Genomic DNA, 24,193 nt, shown 5'->3' on the forward strand with positions numbered 1-24,193 from the left:
TAAGTGCACCTGGTATGCCCAGTCGTGGGTCCCGGGCTCACTGTGCCACTGGATTCAAGCTATTCTGGCTGATGAGTGGTGAAACCCCAAAACCAGTCCTAGGATGCTTGTTTACAGTCTAGTTTGGGCTGGACTGTTCCCATGAGGCACAGGGTTAAAATTGATTTGGACATGGCGTGGTCTAAACAGGGATGGCATGGTGAGAAAAAGAATGATAGATTTAACTCAGATCTCTTGACTGGGGGTGAATGTTTTGATTTGTTCTGCATTTCGTTCATCAATTGTGTGACTCTAGCTAGAACAACACCTAGACAATTACTGTGTACGGAAGGCCAACGCACATACCCCTTGCCTTCAATCCCCATATCCTGTGCTTGGTGGAGCTGAAGGGATCCTTTGGACACACACCAAAAATGAATCTGTACCAGTGGCCCAGATAGACTGATTTGGAAGTTGGTTTTCTTGAAGCCTGTCAGGATCGTTTGGTCTTCAATAAAAGCCTGTGAGGCAGACTAAGGATAGTGAGGATTCAGGGAGTAATGGTTTGCAGTATGTGTATTTATTTACCCATATATAGCTCAATGGAACTCAACGAAGCATTGTGGTCACAGGACCATAGCCTGGAAGGTGGAAAAGCCCAAACTGTCTAAAAAAAAGAGTTACACAATCTAATAATGTAAAAGGAAGCAAATGTTATTGAGCGTTTGAGTGCTGTGACATGTATAGTACATATTTTTGACAAATCGTGATTTGGGGTTTCGAAGGAATCTCAAATTGCCTACAGACTACTGTGGGAACTACAGAGTCCCTAGGACACAGTGGGAACTACAAAGTCCTAGAATGACAGAGGTTGGCATAACAGGACACTGCTCGGAAATGGTGTTGGTCATATTTGGATGTTTGCTTGCAAGCAATACATTTACTTCCTTTAAATTCAGAGTCCAGAGCTATTAGGTGAGGGATAACTCTGAGCTCGTCCCTGAGCCCCTTGCTGTTTAATAAGTATCCCAGACCGCTTGCTCCGTTGATCCAGAGTCAAGGAATCCTATTTATGAACTATGCATATGATATAAAACTCATCATCTCATAGGACCAGGTCCATCCCAGGTCTTTTGAAACATTTCATAAAACTGTGCACATCATTGCTAAATGGCTAATTAAGAGCCCAATAAAATTTAAGGGAGACAAAAATGAAGAGATGTGTAAGGTACTAGGACCATTAACACTGAAGGTCCAACCATGATCAGTAGAAGCCCTCTCTGCTACAGTTTCAGCAAATGAAAAATCTACACTGTCAGTCTGATGCTGACCTGCATTAGCTGCACAGGTCTACAAATTGTCCTCCTCCCGCTTAGTGTTGCTGAGAACTTTATACAAAATAGGTCCATCCCTACCACACATTCTATGTCCTGGCTAAATCATGAGCACATTTGACTATGGAAACGCATTGCTTCTAGGCACCTTGTACAACCTTAATAAATGCCTGTATATAATTCAGACTGCTACTGCTTGTCAGTCTCTAACCCTCCCATCTAGAACTTTGGCATATGTTGCGTTAGATGAATTACACTGGCTTCGTGTACCCAAGAGAAGCATCTTTAAATTACTTTGCTTGGTACACAGAGCTATTCACTTGAGAGGACCCAAGTATCTTGAGGAAAATAAATTGTGATTATGATCTCCCTAAGGTCACTGCTCTCTGCAGATGCAATACTTCTGGTTATTACAAACTGCAAATAAACAACAGAAGAGTGAAGCTAGAAAGACAGAGGAGCTTTCAACTGGGATCACTCATGTTTGTTAGAAGAGCCCTCACTCACCAACATAGTTGGTTACATGCTTCATCATCCCATATCCGGGACCCCGATGGGCTCTATCTAGGCACAATGCAGGTGGTGTACTATGGATAACATGTGACTACTAGTCGCCGCCACGACAAATGTTCATAAGAGGCGTTCAAAACTCTGGATTTTAATAAACGTGGAACCGTGAGTAATTAGGTCCCTTTTGTAGACCATAGGTTAGGGTGCACCTTAGCATGTGCACACCGCCATGGTCTCTGGTCCTGACGAAAGCCTGGCAATTAGCGTCCAAGGCTGAAACATGTAGACCTGACTTCCTAAAGATTGGATGCACTTGAGCAATTTACTCAACCACAGCATCCACCACAACTTTTTAACCTGGCCTTACTCTCCACCTAATTTTAAAAAAAATTGGGAAAGCAGTAAATACATTTTAATTTCACCTTTTGCACCAGCACTTGTCACCCAAAAAAAACTGCTCAGCTGTAATCAGGCGTCATAGCACACCGGAGAGGCACTCGGCCTCTCTAGTGGGGGCCCAATGATGAAGCATGTCACCAACTAGGTTGGTGAGTGAGGGCTCTTCTAACAAACATGAGTGATCCCAGTTGAAAGCTCCTCTGTCTTTCTAGCTTCACTCTTCTGTTGTTTATTTGATATTTCCCTAGGGAATAAGAGTGGAAGCAGCTTCTTCCCTTTCTCTCTTTTTGTTTCTACGTATTCCAAACTGCATACACAGAGCTTTTGTAGTTCAGGCATCATGCCTGTGCAATAACTTGCCATTTTCCATTCACTCTATACTAACGCAATCACCTAAAGTTGAGTCAAAACCCATTAGACTATGCAAGAGCTAGCGTGCTGCATGGAACAATTGTGTCAGTGCCAGGATGCCTTCTAGCTAACAGTTGCACTTAATAAATCAATATAAAAAGTACCTCTGAGCATTAGTGGAATTTGGGTTGCTCTAGGAGGCCACCTGGCTAAACAAATGTCCAAAGGGAAGTCAGGGAGATTAGGTAGCCCAGTCAAGGTCCCGACTGATGATTATAAAGCTGCTGCAAGCATTTGCACCGCACTACTTGCCTCAGCCTTTAATGCATGTTTGTATAGAGTTGTTGTTATTGATTTGTGGAGCACAGCTATTATTATATTTTTGTTAGACCTGTTAACCTTAGGGTGGTCTTCCCCCAAACCTTTTGTCATTACCCCTCCTATTCTAGCTGATCACGGTATTGTTAGTCTTACTACCCCTAACCAGTGCTTAAGAGTTTGTGCTTTCTCCTCTGAACATGGAAGAATGGGCTTAAACCCAATTAGCACATTTACATTACTTGTAAATTCCCAGTAAAGTGGTACTATTTTGCACAGGGCCTGTAAATTAAATGCTACAAGTGGACCTGCAGAACATGTTGTGCCATACACTTAAGTGTCCCTGCAAACATGTCCCAAGCCTGCCATTACATCTGGTTTGCAGTTTTAAACTGCCATTTCAACCTGCCTAAAAAACACTTTCCCAAGCCTAAATCTTCCTTTTTAATAGATATGTCACCCTTAGAGTAGGCTGAACAGCCCATAGGCCAGGATGCAGTGTATTTAAAATGTTGGACATGGACTGTTGAGTTTTTCATGTCCTGGCAGTGAAAATCTTCTAATTAGTTGTTCATTACTGTAAAGCCTAGCTCTGCCAGAATGTGACATTGGGTTACCTTACTATATTTATTAAGTGATGAATTTCAATTGGGAGCAGGAAAGAATTGTAATTAAAAGCCCTCTTTATTGGTAAAGTTGGATTTTTTGTCACAATTCTCAAAATGCCCCTTTTAAAGAGTTGCCATTTTCATGTTCCAACTATTTGGTGTATGCTGCCTGTATTATGTGTCACATGACTGGGTTTAATTAGCAATTGGTCTTTGTGTATTACTCCCATACAGCGAGACAAAGATAAGGCAGGTGTTGGCAGTATGAGCCACTCTGAGTTGGTGAGGGTGAGGAGATGTCACCTACCACACTTGCATATAAAACAGGCCCAGCCTAAGCACCTTCACAAACGGGTTTGACACTAGTTTATTGTCACCTCATACAATTTGGTAGCAGGGCAGGGAGGCAGGAAATTCCAAGCACCTCTGAGGGGTGGAATTCTCTAGAAGCTTCACCGACTTCAAAGTAGGCATCAGGTATAAATATTGGACCCACAGACCCAACTCTTAAGTAAACTCCTGGACCTGTGGATGCTACAGAAGAATGACAGAAGAAGGAATGCTTTGCTGCTTTATTGCCAAAAGGATTGCCACTCTGCTACCCTGCCACTCTACTGCCCTGCTATTCTGTTGCTCTACTGTGGAGTGCCCTGCTCACTGGTAAGGCAAACTGGACCTGCACACTTCATCCTGTTGTGAATTAACAGCGATTAGATTAAGCATTAGCAGATGACATCCTGCATTTAGAGATTATCTTGTCTGTTTATGGAATCCATTCCATGTCATTCGCGAGCGACCTGAAGAAGAGACGGAGACAACAACCAAAATGTCAAATTGAGATTGACGGATCGACAGTGACTGGTTTGATCGACACTGGAGCAACGGTGAATGTGATGGGTTTGCAGCACTACAAGAATCTAAACTCAAGACCTCAACTGACCCCGTCCAAGATTCGGATCCTAACGTATGGAAGCCAGAAGCAACTCCCCCTTAAAGGAAAAATGGTGGTCCTGGTGAGGTCAGAGGATCAAGAGGTCACAATAACGTTCCACATTGTCGACAGAGTGGCGGATCTGCTCATCGGGAGCCACACTGCAGAAGATCTCAACCTGATCGCTTTTGCCAACTCTGTGAAAGTACTCCAAATGGAGGATATCCTGCAGCTCTTCCCGAAGCTAATCGAAGGTCTGGGAATGATCAAGAGACAGCCCGTGAAGTTACACATTGACAAAGCAATCCAGCCGGTTCCACTGAGGCACCGGAGAATCCTGTTTCATCTCAGGCCGGTAGTCGAGCAGGAGCTGATCAAGATAGAGCAGCATGGGGTTATTGAAAAGGTAACAAGCCCGACGCCGTGGGTGTCACCCATGGTCATAGCTGAAAAGCCCAGGCAACCAGGGAAAATCCGAATCTGCATAGACATGAGGATGCCCAATAAGGCGATTAAACGGGAGAGACTCCTCACACCCAGGGTAGATGAGATACTTGCTGACTTAAACGGCTCACAATAGTTCTTAAAATTAGATCTAATTGCTGGCTATCACCAGTTAAGGCTAGCGGAGGAAAGCAGGTATATTACAACATTTTCAACTCATCTTGGGCTCCAGCGATACAAAAGATTACATTTTGGAATATCGTCAGCAGCTGAAATCTTTCAAAACACAGTGAAGGCGATCCTGTCAGGCCTCCAAGGCGTACTGAACGTGAGCGACGACATTTTGATCCATTCCAACACCATTGAAGAGCATCATCGGCAACTCAGAGCCATGCTAAAGCGGCTAGCGGAGCATGGAGTGACCTTACACAAGGACAAGTGTCAATTCTTTCAAAAATCAATCGAGTTCTTTGGTTACGTATTCAACTCGGAGAGGGGTCAAAGTGGATCCCAGAAAGTCTCATGCTATTCAGTTGGCCCTGGCACCGACAAGCGCATCAGAAGTAAGAAGCTTTTTGGGACTGGCGCAATATTGTGCAACATTCATCCCGAACTTGGCGACCATTGCGGAGCCCCTGCGAAATCTCACAAAAAAGGAAACCCCGTGGAAGTGGACACGCGTGGAGGATAATGCCTTTAACCAGGTGAAATCGGCACTACTAGATGGCACCACCATGGCCTACTTTGACACGTTGAAGCCCACTGAAGTACTAATGGATGCGAGTCCGGTTGGCCTTGGGGCACTGCTTACACAGGAAACTGAGCCAGGGATCTGGGCTCCCTTGGCATTTGCAAGCAAAGCACCGACCACAACTGAGGCACGGTCTTCACAAATTGAAAGAGGCACATGCTGTGAAATGAGCATGCACCCACTTTCATCTCTACATTAGTGGCCACCCTTTTCGAGTGGTGACAGATCACCAGCCACTAATTCCGTTGTTTAAAGGAACTGCTCCTCACCCACCGCCTCGGATTGAACGTTGGGCGATACAAGTACAATAATACCAAATGGACCTAGTATACAGACCCGGGGCGAAAAATCCGGCTGACTTTCTATCTCTGCACCCAGCCGTTGCAGTGGAGCTGGACACAGATCAAGAAGCAAAGACAGAGAGGTTTATGAACATGGTCTCCCATTGGTCATGCCCTCGGGCAATGTCAGTGGACGTGATACCGACACACAGTGCAATGGAAGTAGTCCTCCAGCGAGTTGCCGAAGCACTGAAAGGCGGCTCGTGGGAAGGCTTCCTCAGAAACATCCAAGGGTGGAGCGAGGCAGACAGGACACGCCTAGGACAGTTCTGGAGAGTTTGTGACGAGCTCAGCATCGCAGATAACGACGTTATCCTGAGAGGATCACGAGTAGTGATTCCACAAGGGCTACAAGAACAAGCGACGATGCTTGCGCATGAAGGCCACCAAGGCACCCGAAGGATGAAATCCAGGATGCGTGAAAAAGTGTGGTTCCCCAAACCTCAAAGACAGGGTTGACTCAGTAGTTCAAAACTGTCGAGCATCTCAGCTCACCAGCGGCCCTGAAGCTCCTGCTCCCATAATCACGGAAGATCCAGCCCCAACCCCGTGGTCATGGATCAGTTTAGACTTCGGACACTTCCCGGACGGGAGAATCACTGTAGTGCTAGTCGACAGCTACACCAAGTACCCCGTGGTTGAAATAGCACCGTCCACCAGCTTTGCAAACATCCAACCAATTCTGAGCAAGTCGTTTGCCCTGTTCGGCCTTCCCCATGTCCTCAAAACGGACAATGGACCCCCGTTTCAAGGGAGCGAGTTCAAAGATTTCCTGAAGGGATTGGGAACAAAGCATCTCCCCATCACGCCACAGTGGCCGCAGGCAAATGGGGAAGTTGAGCGATTCATGCGGACGATTAACAAGATTTTTCACATAGCCACTGTGGAAGGGACCGATCCTGAAGGAACACTCCAACACTTCTTCAGGGAGTACAGAAGCACACCGCAGAGCACAATGCCGCGATCCCCCCTGGTCGCTCATGCTGACGGGGCCGCGGCGCGACATGCTGCCCACGGCAGAGAATTGGGCTCCTGAACCGTAAAATCCGGAGGCAACCCAAGAGCGAAGACAGAAGACCAATGACATAGCCAGTCAGCAACGGAGAGCGAACTGCCGGACACTGATCCCTGGAGACTCAGTGCTGATACGAGCCCGGCGGCCGGGCGGAAAGTTTCTCACCCCCTACGAAGCTGGAACATGGGTCGTGAAATCGACAAAAGGCACAGCTGTTACTGTAGAGCGGAATGGAGAGGAGTTAACTCGGAACATCTCCTGGTTTAAGCAGGTACCGTCTGTGCCTGCCGCCCCGCAACATGCAGAAACATCACCCACTGGAGAACCTTGTTTGGATGTGTCGGAGGATCACGTTCAAGAGTCACCAGCAGATACTCCTGCAAGAGTATCACCATCTCCGCGGAGAGGGAGACATGAACAGGAACCAATAGCTGGTCGGCGCCCGTACAACCTCAGACCAAACCCGAGGCCCAGCCAAAGACTTTCAGTCTTTGTGTGTTAGCTAATTCTTGCTAATTTGGGTAAAAGACTGATTTGGGAAGGGATGTAACGCTCTAGTGTTTCCAGGAGTTCGGCAGAGGCCGGAAGCACCACCACACAATGTTGCACTCTCTGGCCAGGCGTGGCCAGAGGGCTTAAATAAAAGGGCCGGGGTCGCTCGGGACTTCCGGTCCATACTGACTAACCACTGTGTCTGTCTGAGTTATTGCTGTTCCCCTACCAGGCCTTACCCCCGTATTACCCCTCTCCAACTCGGGCAACAACGTGAGCCTGAGACACAGGTAACATGTTCACTTTTTTCAGCATGCTGACAGATAGTAGCAGTTGGATTGCACCGCCAGAGTGACAAACAAAGGGGTCACCGGTATGCCAGAGTCGGGCATTTAAGCAGTAAATAAACATGTCAGGATGGTTTGGGTGGTGAATGAGAAATGGCAAGGGATTGCATGTCACTAGAGATTGTACTCACAATGTGCTGTCTGTGTTTTTATTCTGTTCCCCAGGTTACTTATACATGAAATGTATGCAGTGTGGTGAATACTGATCCTCGCCCTGATGAAATTGCCTAAAATTTGTAAGGCAATGAAACATTTTGGCCCTCTACGGAAATGGAAGGCAACAGAGTGTCTTTTAATGTGATCAACCTCACGGCACAGAATAAAAAGGTAAAGCCAGTGTTGGTATAGCTCGTTTTTAATTCCAAATAACGTGGCCTGAAACTTTAAGGACCTTCTTATTTTGGGGTCAGTTCTTACATGCACTAGGGAGACACATCCCAGTGCTCATAGCACCATCTCTACACCTACACATTATTTCTTCTTCTTTTTTGTTTTAGATATGGTAGTGCTAATGATGAGAACCTGAGTCCACTGGTGAGAACCTACCAGTGGACTCCGATGGGGTTACTTCCGTGAGGCAGTCCATTTCTTTTCACACATTTTTCTTTTGTACTTTTCTATGGTGTTCTTTTTAAGCATAGCACTGCACCGTAGGGTATATAAGGAGGGAACACAAGATTTTACTGAACAGGGATTCAAGTGGAGGACAGTAGATGTATACACTGCCCGCATAGCACACAGAATTGTGAGAGCTAGTAGTTACATTGAAATCCAAGGGAGTCTTTTCACAAAATTGGATCAGGTCATATAGTGTTTTGGAGTCCATTAGAGGTGTCTGTATAGGAGCGCTTATATTGTATTCCTAATCTATTTCTTTTCTGTTTAAATTGTATACAAATTAATATAGTATTACACTTTATCACATTATCAAAAGAAATGAATGAATAAACATATTATGTTATACCTCATGAGAAGGACTTATTTTGAGAATCGTGAGGTTTTTTTAGCTTTTTTGTGACGTTATGTAGACTTATATATACTAATAACATATATTGTTTAGTTTCAGTTACCAGGCTGTTTTGTTGACTGGTCCATGACAAAATGAACAAGCATTCTTTCCTGATGCTACCCATTTCGTTAGCCCTAGGCGCCCCATAAAAGTGCACAGCAGCATAAGGGAGTGATGGACTCCTTTATACTCTGTCAGGCTCCTCTCTTGATGTAACACTACTGCTGGTTGCCAATGCTGTTGCTTGTAGTGATGCACAAGTTGTCACGGGATTCTCTATTGACAATAAGGATATATCTCCCCTTGGGAAATAATCAATCCAGATATGCACTCACTCCTCAATCGTCCCTTGGGCAATTCACCACCACCACAAATCCAGTGCCACAGCAGTATTTAAAAGACAAACAGCTTTAATAGAGTACTGAAAACTGTAGTTTTAAAATCTTACAGTGTACATATTCATAATGTCACAGTGAAAATCATAATTAGCGGGCCATTCAAAGAGTTACAAATGATTTTAAAAATAGAGGAATCTTCAAGCTAGGTTCTTCACAGTACAGCTCACAACTATTTTATTCAGTAAACATAAGACAACATTAAAACCAAAACAGGGAAAGACAAAACAGGCAATGACCATTGACTATGCAAACATACTGATCCGTTCAATCTGTGTTGAATGATACTTTGTATAGTATCTGAATCAACATCACTAGAATCCTCAGTTTACACAGATCAGACAGAATTTCGGTTAACATGCTTCAGTGGATCACAGAGAATTTTTAGCCACCTTCTTGAGGACCAACACATTGATTCTCCCACAAAAAAGGTCTAAAAACTGCGAGAAATACAATACACATATGATAATTTTCACGTTAGGTCAATAAAATGCATGGTACTGCTAAAAAAAAATTTGATACACAATTAGCTCAACATAAATAATCCCTCAGTGCCTTCCGTACTGAAGTGGCACTGACACCGAAACACCTAATATCAACCTCATCTGCTATATCCCTAGGTTTTTACATCAACCATACATAACATACATTCAGTATTGCATTCCATCATGTCTATATTAACTGCAATCAGTTATATACAGTCTGAGCACACAGTCCTCCATCCAGACTTCAGTAGCCGTACTCCAATTCACCAAAGATACACTCACTGGGTAATGATCGATGTGAATGAAGATCCTGTACTTGATACCTAGGCTTTTATTTTTTTTAACTCATGCAAATGAGGGCTAGCAGTATTGACCTCTTCATGGGATTCATGCCTCCTACGTCTGGAAAGAGGTCAATAAATTCCAGACAATTAGCTGCTTTTTGATTGATTATTTACAGGTTTACCTTCCACTTCAAGTATTGTACTAACAAATATCGAGGCAGAAGAGTTTAGGCTTTAAGATGCCCCTAATCCTCTTGAAATTGGTACCAGATCTCAGAGTTTGGGTGATAGAAGGGCCTTCTGTGGCAGACAGAGAGCTATGTGGCTCAAATGTGACTTCCAACTGCAGCTCCTAGGTCGACATTGCTTCTTATATATCCTTTTCTTAATGTGCTTCGCTTGTTGACTTGGCGTTTCCTTGAAATCATCAGGGCAATGGCCATCATTGCCCTGCAAAGTTGAACTGATGCCTGATCTGCCACCTCAAATCCCCAAAGCCCTGCTAGAGTAGAAGAGGTGAGACAAATCCTTCTGGAATCTCAATTGGCTTTATCTGTATCAGTATATTTACGGAAACACTGTATGCTAACACAGGAGAGCACAAGTGTGAGAAACCTCAGAGTAGAGCACTGAACCACCACTGAACACCGGGACACCCCCAATCACCCAGGCTAATCCACCGCTAGTCAGTTGAGGTTGGGCGGGGCGGGCAAGCTAGGCAGCAGATTATGAAATTCTCTCCAAAAGTATCAGGGTCAGGAGAGTCTTACTGCCATGCCGCCTTGTCGCCCCTGTACCGCTCTTGGCTCCTTTGAGAATACCATCACACTCCTCATTGCCTCCACCTCTTGCGTCTCTGCAAAGCCAACAGCCCCCTCCCCTCACATCCACTACACCAGATCAGCTGTGGCGGGAACGCTCCACTGCACCACTGCCTCACTCAGAGGTGCAGCATTGCAGAGTCTCTCCGCAGCATCTCCTCATCTCTCTACCTTCTCCTCATCTTTCCTCTATGCCTCCTCAAGATTCTCGCCACCTCCTCTCTCAGTGTCCTTGAGATTCTCTCTGCCTCCCAAAATTCTCTCTGCTAATAGAGTATAACATCTTTGGATTAAAGTTATAAAAGTTAAAAGCCAACAGCATAGAAAATTATTTTCAGGACAGTCTCATCTAGTGTACGGAAAGTTGTTCTTTACTATTAGCTTAAACTTCATATATGATGATAGAAAATAAGAGAGATTTTATTTCCACAACAAATTGCTCCTAATTAGAAGGAAATACATGGATAGCTAGTTTCACTGTAATTAATTTTCCGTAGCTAAAAACATAGTTTCACTTACGATAATAATGTAGGTAAATAGACTAATTATTCCATAGACGAAGAAAATCAGAGTCAATAACGCTGTTACTTCGCTCCTTTTACGGATATCAGTATCTTGATAAACCTATAAAAACAGAATTAGAGAAATGAAAATGCAGTCCTTTTCTCAATATTGGATTCTTTAAACGTCTGTTAAGAACCAAACAATAATTATAAGAATTAACAATAGTTTTGGCAAACAGTTCCTGGAACTGTGCATACCACATTCCATTCAAATATCAGGAAAGCCTTACTTTACTTGAAAAAATATCCTGTTGCATTTACTCAATTGCTTTAAAACATCAGCCTATTACACATGCTCTCCACCATTTAGATATTTAATGATTAATAAATGTGGATTGGGCGGTATTGCTTCAGAGAACAAAAGCATTCTAAAAACTTATATTGGTGGTTAAATGATATAAACAAAATGGGCTAAGATATATCTAGCAAAGTACATATGATATTCTTGCTTTCCAAATTCCACATTCTCCATCTGGGAGAGTGTAAATATACATTTCTGTTTTAAGCAGGTGTCCTGGACGTCTAATAAAATAGCAGCTATATAATATAATATAATATAATATAATATAATATAATATAATATAATATAATATAATATAATATAATATAATATAATATAATATAATATATAATATAATTAGGAAAGTGGGGTATTATGCAGTGAGGCTGGTTAGGCTTCATTGTGTAATACATTCAAGTTACCCCATATTTATCCTTTGGATTCACACTAGTAAATCCCTAGCTTAGTCCTGGTAGTGTGGCACAGAGTAGTCAGGCTTTACTAGAGGAACATGTGTTAAGCATTTCAGAATACCAACATAGACGATAAGTAACTGACACAACTTGAAAGAAATGCTACCCTAATTTAGAAATATAGAGCAAATTTCCATATATTTTGGATTCTAAAATGAAGACAATCGGATGAGTATAACCAGAGTTATGGATTTTTAAAGGAAATATGACTAAGTTCATTTAATGCTTGCAAAACGATAATGATAAGTTCAATGGGAAAACACACTATTGACACTAGTCGTTTGCAGGTTGAGTCCAATGGAAATCACTGTTGGGCAAGGTGATGTGGGTACCAGGACCAGGCTGCGACATTCAGTTTAATTTTACCTGGCTTGTACGATCCGGGTACAGAGTTGTCCTGGCAGTCCCTGTCGTTGAACGTGGTGCTGGTTTTGCTGCTTGAACGGCGCTCAGTTGAGCGAGTTGCAAATCGCGCAGAATTGTGACTCGCAACTCGATAAACTGAATGTACAACAGTGTCTCAGAAACTGTTTGCGATTCTCATCGGGGTTGCAAATTGCATGCCTCATCCATATTCATGAGGCATATTCATGAGGCAAGCGCAATTTGTGACCCCATTGGGAATGGCTAGCACTTACAGGGATGGTGGCCTGCTGGGGTCAACAGATCACCATGTCTGTGACTGCTTTTTCAATAAAGCTGTTTTTTTTTTATGCAGCCTGTTTTCCGGGATGCATAAAAAAAAGAAATTTAAAACTGCCCGGTCTTAAAAAATATTTGTGCACCCATTCACAAAGGGGAAGGGGTCCCCTGGGGACACCTTCCCGTTTGCTAATGGTTTCCCACCTACTTGAAGGATGTGGTAAACTGCAAGTGTTTCGCAAATGCAGTTGCTAAACAATAGTACATTGCAGTCAGACCAACTATTAGGAAAGTATGCCTTTGGCATGCCCTTCCTAAAAGTGAATCGCGAACCTTATTTGTGAATAGGTTAGCGACTCACAAAATATGGTTTGTACATGGGGCTGATCAATTTTGTGGTCGTAAACGGGCGAATACCTGTTTGCCACCGCAAAATAAGGTCGCACATCTGCCCCAGGGATTCATAATCTCAGCAATTGGACCACTGAGGTGGTGGGCTGAAGATGATGGGGGATTCCCTCGAGGCACAGAATCAGACAAAGATAGTTGTAGCACAACAAGTCACCAACAAGCCTTGGTAGTAGCAAGCACAGCTTTCGGTTACCTGGACGTCCTAGAGTCTGGGGGAAAACTTTAGACGTCTGAAATTAACTGGAAGTCAGGAATATGTTTCTCACAATGCTCCAGACCATTTACTTTTCAGTTATCTGTCGGTAGGCCCGATGACCAGTGATTCTTTAGTTCTGGGAGTGCAATTTGCCTGCACTCTGCATGGGACTAGTACATGTAGTCCAAGGGGGGTTTGGTGTAGTCTTTAGATCGCAGAATGGTTCCCTTTGGAATCGGTCTCTGGTCCGGGACGAGTCACGGTCAAGCAGTTAAAGGGTGGTTGCCACAGGGGAAGGTTATCACACTTTTGTTTTATGCAGGACCTAAAGTCACGTACTCAGGTCTCTTCTTTGTCCTTCATTGCAGCTTAAGCAGATCTGAGGTGCTGGTGCCATGGGTGCCCCTTAAATCTTAGATTTTTGGGTGCAAGTAGCCAAGGGGCTACTAGGCCAAACGGCTAATCTACTCCTGAGGTGAAAACATGTAAGGGTGTGTGCCACTTTTTCTACCAAGATCCCTCTATTCTGCCACTTTCAAAAATGGCAGAACCTATCCTATATAATATAGACCAGGTGTCCCACCCTAAGGGTTTGGCTAGCCTTCTGGGGGTGTAGGCCTCCTGTATACCTAATTTTCCTACCTGCTTGAATGCAAATGTGCCTGGAGGCTGTTTCCTCCTTTGAGAGGCAGCCTGAGTTGCATATCAGAGGTGATGAGAGCTTTAAAGCTCAAAACACCTTCATGTGTCTCTTTCATAGCTATCCTGTTAGAGAGGGAAGTAACACCTCCCACACAGGCAGACCTTTGTTTCTGATTTCTATGAGTGGTCACACCTCCTAGCAGGGGTCAGATTCCTGTCTTGGCAGCAGTAGCTGTAGTCTGTCAGCTCGGGCACAGGAAAGGCTGGGGCAACCAGGTGGGCAGCCTCTAAGGTATTCACCTTGATGCATGCCACATTAAATCTGACTTTGGGGAAAAAGCTGTATTTGATGACACAAGTTGTTTTATACCAAACATGACCATTTTCAATGGGGCAATAATGGAGCTGCCAACCTTGGGGTTCCCAGGTGTCACCACATGTTATCCTATGGTCTCCTGAAAACTTATAGTGCCAGTTAATGGAAAGAGGCTACGATAAGGACATATGAGCTTGCACTTATATGTCCACAAATTTTACATAAAGCACCCAGTCTTCTGGGCTAAAGAGGACTACCTTAGGGGGACTGACATTTATTAAAAACATTTTTTTTACCTTGCCACTCATGGTTATCGGAAGTTCGGTTATTGTAGGTAGGTCCTTGGTTGTGTAGAGCCTTGTGTATGCGTATGTGAGTCAGCAGCTTGAATTGTCATCTCTTTTGTACGGGGAGCCAGTGGAGATTCCTGAGGAGGGGTGTGACGTGGGTTCATCAGGGACGGCCAAGGATGAGTCTGGCAGCTGTGTATGGCCTGACCTGTCTGTAGGAGCTGTGTGGTGATTCCTATGTAGAGAGTGTTGACATAGTCCATTTGGCTGATGATGAGGGCCTGTGTCACAGTGCCTGTGTGGGGTAGCGAATTAAAGATTTTACATAGCATGCGTAGAGTGAGGGAGTAGGTGAAGGAGAGTACGTTCATCTGTGATTTCATGGTGAGCTTGTTGTCAAAGATGATTCTGATGTGTCTGGCATGGTCGGAGGAGTGGGTGTGGGTCCTAGATCTGATGACTACCAGGAGTCGTTCCATGTGTTGCTGCTGTTGCCACACAGCAGTACTTCCATCTTGTCTGTGTTCAAATGAAGGCAGTTGTTCTTCATGTAGTTGGTGACGCTCGTTATGCATCTACGGAAATTGCTTTTGGTGGTGGTGGTGTTGTCAATGAGTAAGAGGATCGTCTGTGCAGGAAGTTCTGTTGATACTATGGCCAGTGGGGTTATATAAGCGTTGAAGAGAGTTGGGGTCAGGAATGATCCCTTAGGGGTACCGCAGCTGATAGCCTTGGGTTCAGAGGAAAAAGGGACGAGGTGGATCCTCTAGGTTCTTCCGGTGAGAAAAGAGGTGATCCATCTGAACGGGTCTCCTTGGATGCCGATGTGGTGGAGTCTTTCAATCAACATGTGGTGGGATTGGGAATGGAAGACTCCCAACTGGTTGAGGAGGATCAGAGCTCCTGTTTCTCCTAGGTCAAGTCGGGTTCAAATATCATTGGTGGCTGTAATCAGGGAAGTTGTCATGCTTTAATTGCTGTGGAAGCCTGATTGGGAGACGTCAAATAGCAGGTTCTGCTTCATGTACGTCCTGAGTTGCTTGTTGATGATCTTTCCCAGTACCTTCGCTGGGAATCGGAGCAGGGAGATTGGCTAGTAGTTTTCGAGCTTCCCGGGGTCGGCAGAGTGTTTTTGGGTAGTTTTCTGACTTTGGCATGTCTCCAGGTGTCGGGAAATGTTGCGGTGGAGATAGAGGTGTTGAGCAGGATGGTGAGTTCCTGGCCAATCTTTTGGTTTCCAAGGCTGAAGATGTGGGTTGAGCATGGGTCTGTGGGAGCTCCTGAGTGGATGAACTTTGTGGTGAAGGTGGTGTCCTGGTTGGAGAGGAGGTTCTAGGTGGTCAGTCTGTGGTTTCAGTGTTGATGTATCTGTTGAAGAAGTCCATTGGTGTGGGTTAGTGTCACAAGTTTATGCATATGGTTGTGATCTTTTCATAAAAGAAGTCAGTTAGGTTGTCACACAGCTCCTGGGAGGGTATGATGTTGTTTTTATTGGCAGCCGGGTATGTAGAATTTCTTAATGATATTGAAAAATGTTCCTCGGTGTTGTTAGGACTGGTTGCAATGCGGGCACCTCTGGCTGTTTTCTTTGTTGCTCTCAGCATGTGGTGGTAGAGGTTATTCAGAAGGCTGCCATGTTGCAGTTGTCCTTGCTGGCGCCATTCCATCTCCAGATCTTTACTTTGTTTTGCTTTTCTTGGTTCTTGGGTGTACCAGCTGGCCTTTTTGGAGGATTTTTTCTGGAGGTTACTCTTGATGGATGCGATCCTGTTGGCACAGCTGGCAATCAAGGCTTTGAAGTTCTTCACTCCCTGATCGAGGTTGGGGGTGCTAGCAGGTTTGGAGGGGTTGATGGCATCCATCAAGCCGGTCTCTGAGATTTTATTCCAGTCTCTGAGTTTTTATTCCATCTCCAGTGGAGGCTCTGGTTGTATTGGGGGTGCTAATGTAGGGGCTGGAGATGCTGAAGTGGACGATGAAGTGATCGGTCCATGTCAGTTCTTTGACATGGCTGTACTTGATGAGGTTGCTGGGAAGAAAATGGGGGCTAGCGGGTTTCCTCCAGTGTGTGTAGGGTCATGGAATATCTCGGTCAATCCGAAGGTGCTCATACTGTCGATTAGGTGTGCAGTGTTATTGTCACTGGGGTCATCGATGTGGAAATGTAGGCCACTGATGAAAATGTAGTCCTTGGAGTCTAGGGCTAGGGGTGCACTGTAGTATATGATGGTATTGCAGAAGCTCAAGCAAAGGCCTGGGAGTCAGTAGGAGAGGGTGCCTCTAACAATAGTCTTGTCATCCGTGTGAAGCTTGAAGTTGAGATGTTACATGGGGTCATGGTGTTGTTGTTGGTGTACTGTATGATCTCTTTGTGGATGACGGCCGTTTCTCCTCCCGGTTGTTGGTGTGGTCCTGATGAGTGAATTTATATCTGAAGGGTATCGCTATGGCAATGTCTGGGGTGAATGTGGAGTTGAGGCAGATCTCAATGAGGAAGAAAATGATGGGTGCAAGGGTGGCAATGAGGTCCCATAATTCGGAGAAGTGCTTGCATAGTGAGCATGTCTTGAGAAGGGTGCATCCAAGTTGTTGTTGTTTTTGTTGAGGCGGTGTCTGGGGTGAGTTTGGGCTGGTCTTGAACATTCAAAAGAGGTAATGTGTCCCAGGGGTGATCCATCTTAGATTAAGGAGCAATATTCAATTGGATCCAGATGTCCAAATTGGAAACCGCAAAACCATTAAGACATGATGCTTGAATTGGGTGAAGGCAGAGCTGGGTAACTAAATCATCTTGCGTTATTTTATTTCTGAAATGTATAAGCAGGTCCAAACTAACTAAAATATTTTTTATAATTTTTTTGATAGTCCAGAATAATTCTTCCAGAGCAAAGCAGATAAACAGTCAACACGTGATTCGCCCCTTCTTGGTACGCAGGTCTGAGGCTTTCTCAAGGCGGATGTTGTAAGGTATATTTGTAACATTAAATAGAAAAAATAGAGAACGCATAGGTGATCATGTCATTAGCCAAAGGCAAGAAACAAAAAAAGACAAAGAGATAAGGAGAAACCAAATTACATATTGGAATCAAGAGATTCCAACCAAAAAGAGAAAAGTTCCAGTACAGCATACTTTCATTATCAATAAATTAATCAATTAACATTCCATATACGGTCCCTGATTTCATTGGTCAAGTGCAAAATCAACAATTAAATTCAAAAGCACAGCCAGTAGCTCAGTTCTCCATCACTAAGATAACAAGATAACATTGTCAGAGAGAAAGCATATGAAAAAGTTGATGGGTATGCAAAAATAAAAGGTTCATGTCCAAAGGAAAAACCTCGAGGAAACATAATATGCATACGGCTCATATTAAGTAAGAGATTGATATTGTTCATTGAAAGTGCAAAAATCATTCATTTAAAAGAACAATGTAGTTATTGTATAGAAAAATATCCATTAGTACTTGAGAATTAAAAATTGTACCTACAAGTCCAAAAGAATATTAATGATCAGAAAGAAATGCAAGAGCAACATCGCATCATCCGCAATTAGTGAAAGCAGCAATAAGAATTAGAAAAAAGGATTGGATAAAAGAGGAAAGAAAAATATTGCCTCAGTTATTCTGTACTCTTGTTTTAATAAAATGTATCAACATGGGAATGGTGAGTAAATATTGAAATCGGTATTGGTTCTTGTGGCTTCATGTTTCACATGCGCCCATAAATGCACTACACCTTCTATTGCTTTATGTAATCTATTAAGTGATAGTAAATTCCCTGTCACTCAGTACATGTAGAGACTATGTGCATTGTTCTCCCGGGTTCGTGCATAGTGCCAAGGTGCCAAAATGAACTTTGTTAACTTTTAAGTCCTGTTTAGTAACGAGGGAAGCACCAACATCAAATAGGATTAAAAAAGTGTCAGTCATCACCAATCTTACCATCAGAAACTGGAGATACAGATAGGATGCAGTCCTGAGGTCAAAATATGTAAATAACCTAAAAGGCAGATCATTTGGGCATTACTAGGCTATCTAAAATGGCAAATTATATCAAAGCGGGTGGGTAATCCTGCTCAAGTCGGAGAACTTACTTACTGCAGGGCGGAGAAGCAAGTGTTTGAGGTAGGTCTGGCCAAGGAGCTTGTATGTCTGCTGTGGCAGGTGAAGTGGGTGTAGGTGAAAGGTGGCAGTGTTTGTTGCAGCATCCAGGGTTGAAGGTGTAGAACTGGAAGGTGGTGTATCTTTGGGGGTGGGTAGGCCAGGGGTCATGGTACTGGACACAGCTGAGGCACGGATGGGTGCTGCAACCTGCATTAAGTAGGTCCCTGGGTGTGCAGGGCTTCTGTTGCTGCAAAGAACGGTAAGTGGGAAAACCTAGACAGGAAACCCCGATGGGAAAACATGAGCAGTCTGAAACAAGCAGGAACTGGAGGCCACAGGCAAGTGGCAGGCATGTGTACAGTGTATTATGGGGGAACAAGTAATATTTAGCTCGCTAACCTTATCAGCTGAATTTCAAGGGTTTTTAGCTTCCATCTTATTTTAGCAACTAACTTTAATGTCACCTTAACTGTTTATTTTTCATGGTAAAAAACAAACAAAACCTGAAATTCACCAGTTATAGTTTACTGAGTTTATTAATATTTGTGCCCCACCACACACTACTTATGATCTAGCATATTACATCACTTCTGACAAGTAAAATGACATGTTTGCTAACAGTATTGATGTCATCATTGGTCACATCACTGATGATATCACTGATAAAAACATAATCATATACAATATAGAGCAACTGAGTACACATATAGGTTCATAACATTGAAATAGTGTAAATCCCTGAGGCAAGTCTGGTTGTGTATGTTGAAAGTAATATGTTGAACTATTTACAAATCACTAAGGTTTGGGAAACGGCTGAGAGGGCCTCATATCAGTTGCAGAGTGGGCTATGGCTTAAAGCCAAAGCATGCCACAAAAAATAAATGAAAGAGGTCAATGCCTCTGTTGACAATACATTGTCCACCAGTGGATATCTGTGCACATGTACATGTTACATTTTTGTTTATAGTGCCACTGACAGATCCTATGTAGTTAGGACCTTCATAAGGTGTGGATATTTTTTGGGGAACTTTGCTGAAAATGTTGAGGCGTGCAGATTGTTGAATAATGTAGAATGTAGTGGTGTCACACATAGAGGTCGTTGTTCTCACACTGAGATTGTAAGCATGGCTCTAACGTTGTCATTACCAACTCTGGAATTTGTGTAGTATATTTTAACAAACTGCAAAGCAAGTGTCTTTTCTGTAGCAAATTAATACCTTTCAATCTCTTGACTTGAAATTCAGGGTCATGTGAAGTTTTTTAAACGGTAGTAATTTTAAGATAAATATAGTACAGACTCTTTTTTGGAGGATGCTCAAGGCTAAAACGACTGTGAACCCTTTGAAGTGTTGGTGTTTTGTTAGATGGATGAATAACATCAAAAAGATGGTAACATCCATCAAATGTGGGTGACTTAACAGATATGCTACGTGTCCAGCATTTTAATCAAGTGTTATGAGCATTACCAATTTGTGACAGAACATGACACACAGGTGTAATGTGTTGGATTACTTCAAGCCCAAAAGCTCTTATGGATGACTGGATGATTTCATGAGGGAGGTTATCAATGATATTGTTTGAGATTCCATTAGTGATTTCATGGATCATGTCATTTAAAATGTCATCATTGTTGTAATTTTAAGGTCATAAGTGGTGCATGGCTGGGGTGGAAGTAATAGTTATCTCAAGAAACTATAACAGGAGAATTGCAGTATTTTTGGTTTTAATTCATTACTCCTAATTGCATCACAACACCTTACTCTAATGTCACTTTAATCTTTGATCTTTTGATGAATTTCTGGGCTTTTCAGATAATTTTCAAACTTTTTTTAAAATGTATTTTTTTAAAGAAAATACAGCATTGTATTGAGTACGGGTGGCCCGAAAACTCTGCTCCTTTGGGAAACTTCGCAGTTTTGCCTACTCCACTCCACTTGGGGAATTCCAGAAAAACTCCACCGGAGACTGCATGGCAGAGTTTTTTCTCAAAACTGACTCGCGTTGAGAAAGCTGCTGCTTGCATTTAGCAAACTGCCATTAGGGTGGACACTCTCCTCTGGTGGCGGAAAGAAGCAGCGCCCTCTGGTGCGCAGCATGGTGCTGTTCACACAGATTTTACAGTGTCGGACAAGCTCCCAGTGCTAAATATTTGCATGATCAGCACAACGTATAAAAACTCTGGAATCTTTCAGAGTTTTTGGTAACTCCACGGATCGCCGCGAAGTCACACTCTGTGAGTTACACCCAACCCTCATAACGACACAAAAGGACAGCACCTTTCAGAGCAAGCCAAGCCTCCCCCTCTGCAGAACCAGTCTACTATGGTTGAATCATAGAGTTCCTGTCACTAGGTATGTCTTTTGAGACCATCCTCAACCCTACAGGGAAAGTGTGTAGCTCCAACCAAAGAATTTAAGTAAGGAACATGGTTTCAATATCTTCCTAGCCAGTCATGTTATCAAACTTCCTCTGTCAGCTTCTACCTGTGTATACCTCCCTCTTTATTAGTCTGCATTATTCCATACTCATTTCCATGTCCCACTGCTCCATTTCTGGGCTATGTCTCACTTTGCTACCATGAATCCCATATTTACTAGTTTTTTCTGGTAGCGTTAGAGAGCTGAGGACCCCCATATCCCAAGTAGGGCCAGTTTGGGCTACAGTTCTATACTTTCCTCAATTGTTTCCTCAGGTGATTCAGTCACTTGTTCCAAAAAAATGGTGCAACTTTGGACACGGCCACCATGTGTGAAATAGTGTGCCCTCCATTCCACACTACCATGAGCACAGCGCGTATCCCACTATCCAAATTTCGTGCAGCAATATCCTTGTGTAGTATGTTCTGTTAAGGATTTTTAAATGGATCAGTCGATAGCTCTCCTTAATTGCCACTTCTGACAGGACACTAAGAGCCGATTGCCTGTCCTCCTCACCCAGGTCCGCCAAGTCTTGTTCCCAGCATCCCTATAGTTGCACGTGTGGCCCCTGCATGTCCCTCATTAGTGTCCCATATGCCAACAATATAAGCTTCTTGCAGACATGTCCTTTCAGCAGTCTTCTCTCTAATGGGGAGTCCTCTTGAGTTCCTTCATCCCTGTCTACATACTCCTGGAGCACATGTCTCAACTGTCCATATTTCAATCACTGCATGCAGACATCTGGTATTCTTGAATCAAATATTTGATGTTATGTCACAGGGATTTATAAAGCTCATGTTCACCAATCGGTTTCAAAGTTTTGAGGAGGAACAATGAAGGGAAAACAGATAGGTAGAGTGTTAAGTATAGACTTATCTAAATAGCCAGGTTTTCAATGCTTCCAGAATTTTGAAAATGTAACAGGATGCTGATCTTATTTCATTAGGAAGTAGTTCAATAAGCTCGGAGCAATGACCGAAAATATGGTTCCGCCAGGTCTCTTCCTCTTGAATTTGGGAACTGATATATAGTTCAGGTAAGCAGATCGTAATGTTCACTTGGGAGTGTACTTTTGAAGCCGGGAGTTGATAAAGGTGGGGCATTTATTGTGAAGTGATTTCAAGATAACACAACCGACTTTGAAGGTCGTTCTATGCTGTGTAGGGAGCCAGTGGCGGCTTTTCATGAGAGAGGTGATGTGACATCGCTTTGGCTGTTTATTTATTAGCTGCACGATTCGGAGCTTTTAAATGAGGCATTTGGGCAGGTCTACATATAAGGACTTGGCATAATCAATCCTAAAAAGAACGAGGACGGTAATGGCTTGAATAAGGGAGGGCCTCTAAAGTAACACATTTGGAGATTTTCTGAATTTTGCAGAGCATTAGAAAGGATGATGAGATTACCGAGTATATTTGTGGCTTTAGCAAGAGCTCAACGTCGGCTGTCCCTCCAAGACATTTTACTTATTTTTTTGGAATGAGCACCACTCCAAATTCAGGAGGCCAAAGTGAGTCAGTCCAATATTCAAAATTGATTTTATAATGATGACCTCCGTTTTTTCTGCATTCAGTGTCAAGTGATTGCTGTTCATCCAGTCGTGGATGAATAGCATAGTGGATTGGAAGCGTATCTTGGGTTCAGGGGTGTTATCCCGCCTAAAGAGTAATTGCATATCATCTGCATGGTTGTAGGTGATGCCATGCATTTTCTTAGAGTGTAGACCAGTGGGCGGATGTAGATATTGTTAAGGTGGGGAGATCCCGGGGAGAATCAGCATTCTAAATAGGCATGTGAAGAAGTAAATTAAACTAAGCAGACCAACTGAGAATTTCTTTTTTAGATAGGAGGTAATTCAGTCTAGCACTGGCCACTCAGCCCAGCGGCCTCGGCATGGTCCTCCAACATGCTATGGTCCACCGCGTGAAAGGCCGCTGATAGATTGAGTAGCACCAGTGCCTGGGTGCTGCAGTTGTCGCTTTTCTTTCACATATCGTCCATCACAGAGACAATGACTGCTTCTGTTGAGTGGGCTAGGCAGAAGCCAGCCTGACATAATAAAAATTCAGACTCTCCTATGGATGTGCAGAGGTTACATGCTATATGCACTTGTGGCACTTTTGCTAGATAGGGCAGAAGGGATATCGGGCAGTTATTTTTCAAGATAAGAAGGGCCTTCACCTTGTTTTTAGGTCGAGTTGGTGTAGCAATGCGAAGCATTGTGTCCAGCGAAGTATCTATTGTTGCCCACTTCCTGGGAATCTGAGACAGGAAATGTGCGTGCGCAAGCCCTCAGTGATTTCACCTCGTGGGCTCGCACGCCCAGCCCAGCGCTGTGAACATCTCCTATCCCACATTGTCAGCAATTGACTATCAGATACACACACACAGCCACACTCGCATGCACATACACACACACACACACACATGCATGCAACAGCCACACTCACGCATGCATGCACACACACACATACACACACACACACACGCACAGGCGCACACACACACACGCGCACACATCCTTCACTCCCCACCACTTACTGGGCTCTTTTGTCGCTGGCTCCATCATTCCATCGCATCACCGGATTTCTCTCCTCCTGCTCTCTCCCGGGAACGCCAGCACTCCCGGAATCCCTGCTTTCTTCTGGGCTCTCCACTACTCACACCCCTCTGCCTCCAAGGTGCGTCGCTCCGGACGAACTATGTCACTGCGAGTCTGCCACAGAGGCGGGGCATCTCCCGGAACCTAGCAGGCTCCGAAGAACTTTCCTGCCTATCAAAGCAGAGCCCGCCTCTCTCATCTGAGTTCCAGGCCTCGCTCGTAGCATACGCACACCTTCCATCTTTTGGTAGTTCACACTCCACTCTGTGCCTTATTCACGTGAAAAACCTAACCATGTGAGTCACAAAGTAAGAGGATCCATTTGCTTTTCGGTAATTGACATCAGCTAGCACAATATATTTGTAACAGCCATTGGCAGCGCTGAAGGGATCCGTTTGTTTTGATTGAGGACGTAGATATGACCCAGCACACTGGAATTGATAA

The 24,193-nt window shown here is 43.8% G+C and overlaps 1 protein-coding gene across 1 annotated transcript in view; it reads right to left on the bottom strand.

Annotated features, from left to right (window-relative positions):
• The window catches only part of LOC147688945 (ATP-dependent translocase ABCB1-like), a 1,419,218-nt gene that overhangs the window by 376,603 nt on the left and 1,018,422 nt on the right, over window positions 1–24,193 (bottom strand). The window contains exon 18 of the mRNA XM_086941842.1: window positions 11,334–11,438. Coding sequence (XP_086797968.1) covers window positions 11,334–11,438 — 105 coding nt within the window. The remainder of the gene's footprint in view (window positions 1–11,333; window positions 11,439–24,193) is intronic.

The sequence above is a fragment of the Lissotriton vulgaris genome, chromosome 10 (genome assembly GCF_964263255.1).
Source record: "Lissotriton vulgaris chromosome 10, aLisVul1.2, whole genome shotgun sequence".
NCBI lineage: Eukaryota > Metazoa > Chordata > Amphibia > Caudata > Salamandridae > Lissotriton > Lissotriton vulgaris.